At 30.5% G+C, this 14,727-nt stretch overlaps 3 protein-coding genes across 5 annotated transcripts in view; 2 read left to right on the top strand and 1 right to left on the bottom strand.

Annotated features, from left to right (window-relative positions):
- LOC149877959 (uncharacterized) overlaps nt 1-14,727 on the top strand; it is a 222,343-nt gene that overhangs the window by 137,227 nt on the left and 70,389 nt on the right. The gene's annotated exons all lie outside the window — the stretch shown is intronic.
- LOC149877965 (uncharacterized) lies at nt 9,840-11,415 on the top strand. The gene has a single exon (XM_090073972.1). The coding sequence runs from the start codon at nt 9,932-9,934 to the stop codon at nt 11,123-11,125; it is 1,194 nt and encodes a 397-aa protein (XP_089930098.1). The 5' UTR covers nt 9,840-9,931; the 3' UTR covers nt 11,126-11,415.
- LOC149877964 (uncharacterized) lies at nt 11,755-14,703 on the bottom strand. The gene has a single exon (XM_090074211.1). The coding sequence runs from the start codon at nt 14,543-14,545 to the stop codon at nt 13,088-13,090; it is 1,458 nt and encodes a 485-aa protein (XP_089930337.1). The 5' UTR covers nt 14,546-14,703; the 3' UTR covers nt 11,755-13,087.

Genomic DNA, 14,727 nt, shown 5'->3' with positions numbered 1-14,727 from the left:
ATTCCATTCAGCATGAGGTAACAACATCTTTCAGGATACTTTTATACATGAAACGGTCCATTATTCCATTGTTTCGATGTATTAGATCTAGACCGTTAGCAGAAAAACACCCCCAGACCTTTACATTGCCTCCACCATGCTTCACGGTCTTATGGCAGTAACGTAAATCGAGGCGTTTTCCGGCCGGTCGACGTACACGGCAAATGCCATCGCTCCCAATGATGTTGAAATTCAACTCGTCACTGAACAGGACAGTTCGCCATTTCTGCACATTCCAGTCAATATGAGACGTTTCAAACAGGAGTCTTTTCTTTTGGTTTTTTAGTGAAATCAGCGGTTTCTTTGCAGGGCGTAGAGAAAACAATCCGGCTTCAACAGCACGTCGTCTGATTGTTCGGTCCGATACAGGCAGCTCTTATTGCTTTTGTATCTCGACTGATGATATCCAGGGATCCTTCTTGACGGATCTGACGATCATAGAATCCTCTCTAGAAGTGGTGGAACGCGGTCTTCCACCTTTGTTATTTGCTGCCAACTTCCCCGTAGAACGATATTTGGAACATAGTCTTGTACGGTCCATTTTTTCACGCGATATTTATCACAAATACTTTTATGTGACATTTCACTTACGTAATAGCCAATAATTTTCTTTCTTAGTTCCAACCCAAGACTGTCGGGAGCCATTTTTGCATTGAAGTCATAAAAATAACAAAAATAAATAATCACGCTTCTCAAGGCTTACCGTGTTACATTTACCTTGTGATGATATAATAATGCTCTGTGGAACACAACGTCTTGGTTGGATGTGGACTGTATTGATGTAATAAAAAACTTGTTGTATTTCACTTCTTGAATTGATGTTCTTCGATAAAACACTTTGATAAAACTCACTTCGATAAACTGTCTTGATAATACTGACTGATTGACTTCCATATACTGACTGAATTACATGTCGATTTACATGTCTCCTATATAGTAAAATGAACCTGTGTGAACCTGTTCTGGAAGATTCTAGATGCTTCTTTTCGATGCTTCTGGAAGCTTCTGGATGGGTCTGGATGCTTCTGAATGTTTCTGGGTATTTCTGGATGCTACTGGATGCTTCCAGATGCTTCTTCTGGAAACTTCTGGAAGCTTCTGCATGCTTCTGGAAACTTCTGGAAACTTCTGGATACTTCCTTTAATTATTAAAAAACTTCCGTGACGTTGACACGGACCAGTCTTAAGAAAATGAAACAAACCAAAAAAGTTGCACTTGTTTTGCCCACTGCAAAATGGCACTTGTCAACGAAATTCTGCCTGTTTGCTGTCACCTGTCAGCTGATTGCTCATGTCATGACATGCTATGACTCCAGATTCCTGAACTGTTTGCTGTGGTATTATAGTTCGTTTCGTTTTTAAGACATGTAAAATTAGGAACACTTTTCAGCATTGTTCGATGTCGGTTGAAATGTTTTGTCCAATACTGTATTTACACAGTTGGCACGCCAGAGCTGGCTAGCCACAACTGGACCACTGCTCTAAAACATAACTGATTAGCGTTTACGGCAATTTTTTTGAAGCAAGTTTTGGACAATCAAGATGGAGACGGACGCTTATGCGAAAATTATAAAACTGATTGTAATGAAGTTTTACATCTTGAGTTCAAATATTGATAAATATATAAGTTTCAAATAAAAAACCTGTTCTTTTTGTTTAACAAAACATTATTTTCGCAAAAATATTTACGTAAATTTCAAATATAAATATATATTTTTTGGTTAACAAAACATTCTTACAATAATTTGTTGCATGTTAACTTTTCGTTTTTTAGAATAAATATGATAAAATAAGGTAAAAGTTTTTAGTAAGACAAAGTATAATTTTTATTTTTAGTTTGTTTAAATTTATTTTGTTAAGCCGCAGTGAAAAAAATGTCAAAGTTTTAAATTTAGACCAAAGAAACCTAGTTATTATACAGGTCTAAAATGATAATTGTTTACCACCTTACAACTGTTGGAAGCTGCCAACATAGTAATTTATTATTTGCTTGTGCATAAATCTTAAATTTCAAACGATAGTAAGCATAACAATATATAATATTAATAAAAAGTTATAGTAGATGATTTAAATATTTCTTTATTTAGATGTTTATTATATAATACATTATGAAAAAATTAAAGTCTTCTTACATGCATTTATATCTTAAACGAGAAGGGATTATTGTTAAGCTTTAAGGGATAATTATGAACATTTAAAGATATAAACTTATATGTATCATACATTTTTTGCTAGCATACATAATGTATATTTTATTCCTAAAATTATGTTTAATAACAAGTAATGTGTTGTATTCAACTACAAAGGATGATGTATATTCACAGGAGCATTTAGAAAAAATGTTCCAACCGAAGATACATCCAAAAGTGACATCCAAAAAGCCGTTGTTCAGTATTAGGCAGGAGCCACTGTGGACCAAAGAGACCGCCAGGTTTTATGTCCTGTCAATTAGTTGAAACTTTTTTTTTATAAGAGTGTTGGTAGTGTACTTAGAGAAAAAAGGGCTTTTGAAATTCTTTTTAGGTGCAAAAGGCCAAAAAAGGGCGAAAATGGGGCACCAATACAGTTTTTACCCCTCCTCTTTTTATAATTAATTGTTATAGAAAATTTTATGCTGATCAAGATTTGTATAAAAACATAGGTCCAAAAATCAATAAAAATTACTCTAATATAAAATTGAAGTTTCAAAAAATATTCTCGAAACACTTGTAGCATTAGCCATTTTGTTGAAAATTTTTTCATAACTTACCAAATTTAACGGATTTTAAAAGGGCTGGTTTCTATTACCATTTAGTACTACTATTAGAGTAAAATTGTTTGATTTTTTATTTTGTTAAGATTAGTGATTTAACAGCAGAATTAATTGGCATGGGCCTAATGTCCTGTTCCCCCTTTCCTCTGGAATGGCTCTGCCTATCTTTATGGTTTGCTGACCATTAGTCAATTTAAAGCAATAAAATTTAATATAACATTTTTAATAACAAAAATAAAATCCAGGCAGATTAGTTATAAAAAGATTTTTGAAAAGATGACAAACAGCGTTATTAAAGAATATTAGTGTAATTTTTGTTATTTCAAGTTTAAGAAAAAGCACTTTCCATTAATTTTCAGAGATATATATATATATATATATATATATATATATATATATATATATATATATATATATATATATATATATATATATATATATATAGATGATATATATATTTATATATATATATCATCTAGAATGTAATTTTCTATATTTTTGATCGCATAAAGTAAATTATATACAAAAACATTTATTTAAATGGAAAATATTGTTTTTCAACAAGATGCTGTGTGCTGCTGTTGTTGACAAATGTTCGGAGCAAGGTCTAAATCTTTAAGTTTTGTTAATTCAACTGTTGAAGATATGATGAAGCTGTTTGTTTATCCAGGGTATTCTCTAGACGTGAGTAGCTATCCAAATGTTATATGTTCTGGATGTCAGAGAAATCTCTACCTGTTGAGGGCTGGAAAACCTGCTAGAGGTTCATGGGGAGAAAAAATTGCCCAAGTGTGTAAATGATAAATAAAGTTATTGAAAAAAGTTGTTTGTAATATATATATATATATATATATATATATATATATATATATATATATATATATATATATATATATATATAATATATATAAATATATATATAAAGAATTTCCAAAATTTGTTTTAAGATTGAATGTAACATGATCAAAGTAAAGTTATTGAAAGTAACAAGTAATTTGTTGTATTCAACTACAAAGGATGATGTATATTCACAGGAGAATTAAGAAAAAATGGTCCAACCAAAGATACATCCAAAAGTGACATCCAAAAAGCCGTTGTTCACTATTTGGTAGGAGCTACTGATCATAACGGTGGCAGAAAACAAAGAGCCATAAGAAAGTCTGCTGAGATAAATAGCTTTAAACATTGTTAAATACCAATTGTTGGTAGTATGGTTGCTATAATTGCAACCTGGCATAAATTATATACACAGATTGATTTTACATTTTAGTTCTAAATGTTTTTTAAAGGGATTTTGATGATGACACAAATAATTTATCAATGGTAATAAAAAAAATAGGTAACCCCTTATAAAACATTTCTTAAGAAATTTAAATGTATATAAATCATTTCTTTTTGGTATTTTGATATTTTATATTATATATTATAATAATAACATATTTTATATCATATATGTTAATAATAATTTACTTCATTTATAATATTGTAATTAAGTCAAAAATAGTTTGTTTTTGTTAACAAATTCTTCTTTATAAGATTTATAAATAGAATTTGTTTGTTGAATGTGGTTTTATTTTGATGAAGCAATTTATAATCATTTTGTTTTATATTGATTTGTAATCGAAAAGAGTGATTTAACTTAATGGTATTTTCTCTATTCCATTAATAAGGAACATTTAAATGACAGACTTTTATAGTTGAATTATAAGAAATTAATAATCTAAAACTTTGTTTTCACATTAGAGTGATATGTACATGCAATATATAAAACTGATGAAGAGGAACGTTGTAATAATAGCGATTTACTGTTTTCGTACCGTCACCGATTCGGCTCTGGTGAATCTATGGGCTTGCATAGGACTTTTTAGCATTTGCCAGTGGTGGCCCGTTGAAACGCTGGAGCCAACAATGGCTAGCCATCCCTGAGCCATAATTATGCAAATGTGCATGGCGGCGCTGCGCCAGGTCTGGCAAGCCAGGCCCGGGCCTGTTCCGCATGTATACGTTAACGTATACATGCGGAACAGGCCCGGGCCTGGCCTATAGGCTTCCCAAGTAGCAATTGCTACTTGGGAAGCCTATCTAAATAGCTAAAAGTGGTGTTTAGCTAAAATTTTTAGTAAGAATTTGTTTGATAGTCTTCCGTAATTTAAGCATGACAGATTTTTTTAAAAATTGAGTTCAGTCCTTAAATAGGTCAACAAAGTCATAAAATTTGGTCAAGTTTTTTACATGTACTTCGGTGCAATAAATTAGCCTATTAAAAATGCAAAAAAGATTTCGTTAAAATTGTGTACATCTTTAGATATATATTTTGGTGTTTTCGGCACCTGCTACCCCAGACAGCAAGTATATACTGGTCCGATGATGGCTGGCCTATGACAGCGAATCCATTAAAGGACCGGTAAAGTTCCGTTCGTGGATTGCCAGTTCTGGCAAGCCGTAACAGGGCCTTTGGCAAGCCTTTATAACATTGCCTGTGCAGATTAGCCGCGTTAGTAACAATAGCAGGCCGTTAATGGTTTGCTGGAGCAGAAAATAGACATTAGGCCAATATCGGCCGACCATTGCCGAACCAATTTAAATTAACCATTGTGTAATTTGAAAAAACTTAGGTTCTCGCATCCATCTTGTTTTTAACGTTTCATACAAATATATATTCTCAGATTCTTTATTTGTTAAAAAATATTTGCAGGCGAAATACTGTTCGAGTCTGTTTTCTTTTACTTCATTACTTTAAAATCTTTTGAGGATTATATTTTATAAAACAGAATTTTTGTTTTTAAAAGTTTTTTAGAGTATTACCGTAGATTTCCCTAATTCCGAACAAAATCGTACTTAAAGTTGAATAACTCCGCTTGCTTTTTGAGTTTCGTATTAATTTTTTAAATAAATAAACTGGAACCTATTCTGAATCGAACCATATTAAGCAACAAGTATATTTATTATAAAAATATTGTTAATTTTTAAAATTAAATTTAAAAAGTAAAGTTTTTTGCTCACTGAAAATTATTATTTTATAATCTTCCATTATTTTAAGCACGCCATTATTCTTCGCCATTAAATAGTATCACAGTTTTTTTTTATGAAATAGTATCGCAGCAAAATATCTGTATTTGTCTATTATCTGTAAACTATCAAATCTGTACAGTACAGTTACGGTTGCTATCTCCAAATGAATACTAATTCATTTGGAGGTGGCAACCCTAGCTGTACCGTACAGATTTGATCATTTTTAAAAAACTATAATGAAAAAGTTGTTGTATTCAAAAAATATTGTTTTAAAACGTCAAGCTACAAAAATTACAACTAATAAAAGTTATTCACACTCCTTGCACACGAATTCAACTGTTTCGTGATAACTGATACACGACCAGTTAGAACACTTTTCACATGCAACCCATTTGCTGCTTATAGCTTCGTCCCAAAGGCTTCCGCAGGAAATACAAAGACGACTGATATGGTAGGGATTATAGCTGGCGGCAGGAAGACACTCAATATTTTGACAAGTAGACATCTTTGTTGCTTTGTTATATTTCTGAGACCATTATCGGGGTTTTTTAAGTTTTAAAAACTTTTTTTCTTCTTTTTTTTAAAACTTTTGTTCTTTGAGAATTGCTGAGTCCAATTTTTTTTTCTCTAATAACTTTTCTGGCTTCTTTTTCATCTAGTTTTCTTTTTTTAGCAGCTTGTGTTGCTTCGTCCTGAGCCAATGCAGATAGTTCAGTCATGTTATAATTTGTTGTTCTTTTAATTAGTGTTTCTTTTTCTTTACTACTGGAAAGAGGTTTTAATCTATCTCTAAGCACACTGAGCACTGATTTATTAATATCAAAAGATGCTTGTATACCAGCTTTTTTGATGCTATCTAATTCTTTGAGCAATACTTCTTTTGTTGAAAGTCTATTCATAGAGTTTTTTGAATTTATTTTGTTAGTTTTATTGAGTGAAACTTGTGAATCGGTAAACTTTCCAAAAAAAACAATTCTCAATTTTGTCATTTGTTACATCTTGGAAAATAGATGCATGGCCGTCTAAAAATAGAACTTTAGATCCTTGAAGTTTGTTTGCGTAAACTAAAAAAATAGAACGAAACCATTCTATGAAATTTTCGCTTTTCATCCAACCTGATTTGCTGGTAGAATAATAAACATCAGAAGCACCACCTTGAATCCAAGCTTTCATCAAATTTCGACCTTTGTAAACAACTTGATGAGGTAGGAAATTTCCAAAAGCATCTTAACAGGTTAAAATTGTAGTCATATGCTTTTCATTTGTTGGGGCAAGTTGTTTTGGATTTTTTTATTCCTTTTCGTCAAACGATGTTGACTTTACTTTGATCAAATTTCAACCCACTTTCATCACAGCTGAAAACATGAAACGGCTTTTCATTTAAATTATGCTCTCGATAAACAGCGTCAACTTGGCTGTGAACCATTCATCGATAATTGCTGGTTACGAAGACACCGCTCTTACAGCTTGCATGCTAGTAGCCTTTCTATCACATACATTTTTCGCATACGTTTTTATGAAACTATTGTACCACTTACGAGTAGGTTTACCGGTCTTGAAAAAATGAGTTTGTTTAGATTCCTTCAAATAGTTTTCGACCATCATTACTTTTTAAGCTGAAGCCAATGTCACTCATAAACTGTACAAGTTCAACTATAAGCCTCTCAGTTACTTGGCTTATTGTTCTGGGCTAACCAACACCAGCAGCTCCATTTATTCGTTTTAATCTGCAAAAAATGGTTGTTTTAGGAATGTTATAACATAAAGCAGCTTCTGAATATGACATCTTATTATTGATAGCCTCAATACAGAGTTTAATTTTTCTTTCGCGATCTTCATTTTTTTTTAACTTTGGCATTTTTTTGTTTGTTAATAAACGTTAAGATAAACAAGACGTTTAGAAATTTAATAAAAAGGCTAAAAGCGTTTATTAGTTTCTAAGTTAATGTTGTTAAAATACTATTGTTAAATATTGCGGTTAATTATTTGCACGTAAAAACGCTAACTTTTGCAAAAAAAAAGCATTCCAAAATCTGTTCGGAATACGTACGAACAGTACGCACTTTAAATTGAACAGTAAGCAATTTAAATACTCAACGCCGTTAATGCATGTACTCCACTGATCTCAAAATATAACTGGATAGCGTATACGGGAAATTTTTTGAAGCCAGTTTTGCTTCCCAAGATGGCGGCGGAATTAACGAATGGTTATGAAAATTAAGGAACTAATCATAATCAAGTTTTATTTCTTTAGTACAAATATTGATAAATATATAAGTTTCTAATAAAAATCTAGTTTTTTTGTTTCACATAAGATTTTTTCATAAAAATAACGGAATATTACATATTTACATAAATTTCAAATATAAATATTTTTTATTTAACAAAACATATTCTTACAATAAGTTGTTCTATATTAACTTTCTGTTTTTCGTTTTTTAGAATAAATATAATAAAATAAAAATTATCAGTAAAACTAAACACAAATTTTAATTCGAATTTGCTCAAATTAGTTTGTTTAATAATAGTGAAGAAAAAGTATTTGCTTGTGCAGAAATCTCAAATTTCAAATAGTTAGCATTTATTATATAATTTATGTACCTTTTAGTTCTTAACTACCCAATGCTGTGTGCTAGAAGGTTAATAACACAACAGCATGGTAGGCAGCTGATTTTATTTTTAAGTTAAAATATTTTTTAGGCATTAGTTTATCAGATAGGCACTACAAAATTATAAATGCTGCATGAACTATTAGCTGAGCGCTGTGATTACACAGAACTCAGAGGTTCCTTTTAGAGTTAATATATATATCATATAAAATTATTTTTGATTGGTTTTTGAATAGGATAAGTTTTGTTAATTGCTTCCTAAGCTTTTTTCCAGTTATTTTGGCAGTTAGTTCTTTACCCAGGTGATAAAAACGTATTTTTGCATAGCTTTCTGAAATAAGTTTAATCAGTGCAAACAAATGGTTATCAGTTATATCTAAGTCAAACATATGAGAAGTTTGTTCATTAAATATTTTTGAGTAATCAAATGATCTTAAAACAGCACCAGAAATGGCATTTGAATTCCTACTTCATTTGGAAGGTGGCCATTTATTGAGGCAAGCAACCTTTGGAAACATCTTTCAGTTTCTTCGCATATGATAACAACACTTTTGGTTGGTTTAATTAAACCTCTGTCTTTGAATTTTAAAAAACTGCTTTGTTCAAAATGATAAGAAGTAGTAATGCATTCCAACATTTAATGCAGATGGTTTGTTGTAAGTTTACGTATCATACATTTTTTGATAAGATACATAATGTTGATAATGTTTGATAACATACAAAATATATGTTATCAAAAAATTCCTTTAATAATTCGTTTTGAATAACAAGTCAAAATTGACTCAATCATTGAGAGCTGGAATATTACAAAGAATAATATATAGGTAAAATAATATATATTAAAAAATAATATGTTGTGTTTAATATTTTTATTAAATACTATATCCATTAATTACAATTATGTATTAAATAATTCTAGAAGGAACCCCTGAGCTGTGTGTACTCACAGCACTCAATTAATAGTTCATGCAGCATGTACATATCTAGTATCTTGCTACAAAAATTGAAAATATAAAATTTGTCAAAATTGTAAGTAGACACAACTGCCGCTTACCATACAGTTATATTATCAACCTTCTAGCAGACTGCATTGGGTAACTAAGAACTAAAAGGTACATAGATTATGCATAAATATTATTCAATCGGAAATTGCATTTAAAAAGTAAATCGAATATCTTGAACCTTAGTATCTAAATAATTAATTTGTCTGATTTTTTTAGAAATCAATTCATTTATTTAAAATTTTTAAAACCTTATTTCATAGTCTAGTTTTTCTTTCATAACTCTATTTATTTTCTTTCATATCTCTGTAAAAAGCCTTATAGAATGTACATCGATCACCGCTAAGAGCTCCGATCGCCGCCATCTTGGGAGGCCAATTTTGGCTAAAAAATACAGTGAAACCATAGTCATAAGAAATAGATAGTCTGGTCACTTGGGCCGTAATATCTGGATTTTTCTTATAATCATACGAAACACTTGAAATTTGTCGGGCGGCCAGGAACTGAGTGCACAAAAAATGGAAACGCAGAAAGAACTCTATGGTGAATTTGATAAAGAAGCATTATTTTTTTCTTTGGAGAATGATATTCTTTTTGAAGACGAAAATTTTGTTAAAGATTTAGATGCTTTGGTGTTGGAGTTATCTAGTGAACAAGTTGATTGCACATTTTCTTGCACAATTTGTTCTAAGAAGTGCATATCTCAAAGAGGACTTACAAGGCATACAAATTCAAAGCATCAAAGTATTCCTTTAGATTTAACGATACAAAGTCCTAAACCACCTATTCTTCTTGATGAATTTAAAAATCTGCTTGATAAAAGTATTACTACCTTAATCAACGATGAATGCTATCCTGATTTGTATAGAGATGAGTTAAGGATTAATCATGCAATAATTTTAGATACTTCACAACAAACTCTATCTTTATTAGAGACAGTAATAGCTGGTTTTAAAGCTGATGGTGATGCTGAAAGATTTTATCCTAAATTTTACAAAACTGTTAATCAAGGAATTTTATTTAGCAATCTGACTAAAAAATCGACTAGACTTCTTGGCTATGAACTATGCAATCATGTTTTAGCATTTCTTACAAACTCACTTTACAATACTTCTTTTTTAAATTTAAATGGTTTATCACCTGTTGAATTTTCTGATAGAGACAAAGAAATTATCTTTTATCTAAGTGGTTATGTATTTAGCACATTTTATTGCAGAATTCGCAGTTCTCGATTATGGCAGCAAAAGTTAAGCACAGACTGCCTTTCACTTCTTAATGCTGGTAAAACAGAACAATTATTTGAGAGTCCAGAAACATGCACTGAAGCTTATGATAAATTTGTGAATGCTAAAAATCGTGGTGGTTTGTGGAAAGTGTCTCCTCCAGTTTTAGAAATTTTTAAAAAAGTTGAGTTTCTCTTTCGCCATCAAAGTAAAAGTTTTGTAAAAAAAATTGATTCAGAGTTAATTGTAGCTGAAACCTTAAAAAACAGTGGAGTTTTGGCTAACATATCTGAACTTCGTAGTCTTTGCACAAATCGAGTTTCCAAAGAACTGTCTTTAAACTTATTTTATCATCTGATTACACTTTATGTCAGAGTAAGATCTTTTTCGTATGCAAAAGAAAAACTAAGTATCCACAAAATCAAAGAGAATCAAACAAAGTCAAAATCCCTCCGCTCAAAAATGAAAAAAACATCAATTGGATTATAGAAGTTTAGTAGAATATTACACTTAAAAACGGTTATTTTCATAGCCACAAATCTCATGAAAGCATGCTTGGCATAGTAACTTTAGCAACTATTTGTCATTAAAAAGATTAGTTTTTAAAATTTTTGTTATTTGTTTATAGAAATAAAAGCTAGGTAAGAGACCCTCCCTTATCTAAAAGAAAACAAAGAATAGTTAAAAATGAAGTCCAAAATTAACTATGCACACTAGTTTTATATTTATAATAAACAACTAATAACTCATAGATCAAAAACAACTCAAAGATCAATTCTACCCCTAATATATATATATATATATATATATATATATATATATATATATATATATATATATATATATGCATACATCAACTAATCTTAACTTAGATCTGCCTGTGAAATCACTAGTTTTTTTGGGGGAAGTGGATACCTGTGGAGGTTTTATAAAAAGAATAATAGGTGCCTGTTTATATTGTAACAAAAGTAAATGTAAGGAAATGTCTACAAAATTAACTGAAATTTAGTTTATTACAAATATAAAAAAAATTCTAATGTAACTAATCAATATTTTATGCCATTTAACATTTTTAATAAGATTTGTGGCTATGAAAATAGCCGTTTTTATGTATGTTCTTTTTCTTTGTTTTCAGCAGTACAAGGAGACATAAGGGAAATTTTTATTGAATCACTTGAAAAGTCAACTTTTCATATTAATACATTTTTCAGAGTTGGTCCATTTTCTGCGTGGTATACGTGTTGTACTCTCCCTTGATATTTTGTTTGATTCATTGACATTTTGACAGTTACCTGCAATTGGGTGAAATATAAGTTGATTTCGAATGGTATTATCATTGAAACCAAAATCAAACAAGGAAGGATTATCTTTTCTTCTACCAATTGACCGTTGTTGTCCAAAGTAATTTTCTAAAGGATCCTGACAAAACCTTTCAGTTAATACATAACTTACATTGTTGTTAATTAAAAATTTGACAAGTTCAATAACAGAATTAACTGTGATTTTTAAACCTTCATGAGTTTGCCAAGTAATAAACATATTACTTCTCTCACTTTTTGAAAAATTTCCAGATCTTGATTCAATAGAAAAAAGCCAATCAGAAAGATACTTTAAAAATGTTTCTCTAAGCCATGTAAATCGAACATCATTTGTGTCAGAAAATGGTTTCAAAAAAGAGTTGCATTTTAATATACAATCATTTGTATTCCGAACATTTAAGCAATCAAAAAAATCATTAAAATATTTGCAAAATTGTGCTGTCCCAGCTGTATCTGATGGTGCATAGATTTTTAATGCAGTACTACATGAATCACTTAAAACTTGTGCAGCTAAACGAACATTCATAGCTGAAAATGGAGTTATTTTAATGTGCTCAACAGTTAGCTTTGGACATGCATGTAGTTGACATTTTAAATCTTCATAAAATAAATCAGAAATATGGGACCATAAAATATGTTGACCCTGATTCCACATATAACGATTGCTTTTACCAGCTCCAGAATGGTAAAGGTTGTTCCTTGCTGTTTTAATTAAATGAGGAACATCAGAAATAAAATATATAAATCTTTTATCATCATCATCAGCAAATAGATTATCAGTGCGGTAAGTCACATCAACATTACCATTAATATCTTCTTCTTCAGTCAGATTAAAATGCATTTTAAAAAATTTTCTATTCGATGATGCTCCATCACAAGTAACAGCAACTACTTTTAAACCAACAGAGATTTCTAAAATTCCTACAGCTTTCCAAAATAGAGAAAATAATTGCACTGATGTAATATTTGTAGTAGCAAAATTTGCAAAACTGTATTTAAAAGGATTTACAATACTTCTAATTAAAAAAACTAAAACATGAGAAGCAAGCTTATCAGCTTGTTGTAACGTTGCAAAATTAACACTAGGATCACCCAAATCAACATAACCAATTAATTCTCCAGAATGTTTGTCTCAAACAAGATTTTCTTGAATTTTCATTTCATCAAGAACTAGGACTATAAATTTCTCTTGAACTGAAAAATTAATGACTTTATCTTTTAATTCTTCTATTATGTTTTTATTGAATCCCAACTTGGGCTTTACATAGTTTTTATAGTCACGCAATCGCCTACGACTTGGTAAAATTAAAAAACCAGAATGAGTTTTCTCATTTAACCTTATTGCTTCATAAGCAGCTGGTGATTTTGCAGCTAATCCCAAACAGTAACGTATTATTGCTGGATGATAACGAATCCCTTGCTTTGAGCATTTTAAATATTTTTGCTGCTCCTCCCAAAACAGGTTCATAAATGGAGAAATCTGACTTTTATCAGCTTCTGCCATTATTTGAACTAAATCACTTTCAATATTTTTACTAATAGCTAGTGATGAATTTTCAATCTCTTGCTTCATCAAAGCTAATTCTTTTTTTAATTCTTTATTTTCTAGACGAACACTCTGTAATGTAAGCTTCAGACGATCTGGAGATGTAAATGTAATTGGTGCATTTAATTTAGCAGGGATACTAGAAGTAGCTAATCTTTTTTTCAAACATTTAATTTCACTTTTTTCAATACTTTTACATTGTGAACAGCATAACATCCACTCAATCAGCATAATACATGACTGAGATCGAAAATACTCTGTCTGGTTTAAGGGAAACTCACTCCTAGATGAAAATAAATCAAATTTTTTTGAAATACAATGTTTAATATAAAGATTTGATTTTAATGCAAAGACATCAGTTATTCCAGAACAAAGGTTAAAAGAAGTAACAATAGATAAAAGATTAGATGCTGAAATATGTCGCATAGATCTTCTGTATTTTGTATATATTAAATGATCATCTGGAATGAGCCAAGAATATACACGAATGGTGAAAGCAAGACTATCATCAACATATATTTCATATCGAGGACATGTGTGGATTGTATCATAAAGTTTAAACTCTGCCACAACAGGACTCACACTCATGGTCCAGTCACTAATTTTTAACTTGCTAATACGATTTAAGAACTCTTCAAATGATTTATATATAGGCTTAAAGGCAGTAATATTATTTGAAGTCGTTAAAGCATCTTTTTTAGCAATGATGGCAGAGGCAGATTTTCTTTGTATAGGAATTGATGGTGTGAAAGATTTTTTTGGTAAGCACAGAGTCGGCAATGATCCAGGTTTTAATGTCTTTTTTTTATCATTATAAAGTATCATTTCTGGAAGATAATGCTTTTCACAAATAAACAGACGCTTATTTTCTATTTGAGTCTTCAAACTTAAATCTTCATAACGATCTTTGAGAATAATGGCAATCAGACTTTCCCTCCAAGACGTATTAAAACTGTCGTTAGAAGCAGGAACTTTAAATATTGAGACTCCCTTATGCCTCCTAGAAGTACTGCATCCATAAATAGAACAATTAGCACCAGGCATTCAAAATATTGGATGAAAAAGATGTAATTTAAACAAGCAGTTCGTAGATAAACAATCGATGAAAACAAATTTTGTGCACTCTGAAGCGGACTGGACACGAAAAAAATGCGAACAAAGAGTTGATCAAAGGAATACCGCAAGTGGCCAGACTATCTATTTCTTATGACTATGGTGAAACTTAA

The sequence above is a fragment of the Hydra viridissima genome, unplaced genomic scaffold (genome assembly GCF_058129835.1).
Source record: "Hydra viridissima isolate aposymbiotic clone 2 unplaced genomic scaffold, HvirCarnegie_v1 scaffold_16, whole genome shotgun sequence".
NCBI lineage: Eukaryota > Metazoa > Cnidaria > Hydrozoa > Anthoathecata > Hydridae > Hydra > Hydra viridissima.
The sequence above is the reverse complement of the archived record's forward strand: the minus strand, read 5'-3'. Positions and strand labels throughout refer to the sequence as shown.

Coding starts and splice junctions, on each gene's coding strand:
- LOC149877965 (XM_090073972.1), top strand. CDS start 9,932: ATGGAAACGCAGAAAGAACTCTATGGTGAATTTGATAAAGAAGCATTA.
- LOC149877964 (XM_090074211.1), bottom strand. CDS start 14,545: ATGCCTGGTGCTAATTGTTCTATTTATGGATGCAGTACTTCTAGGAGG.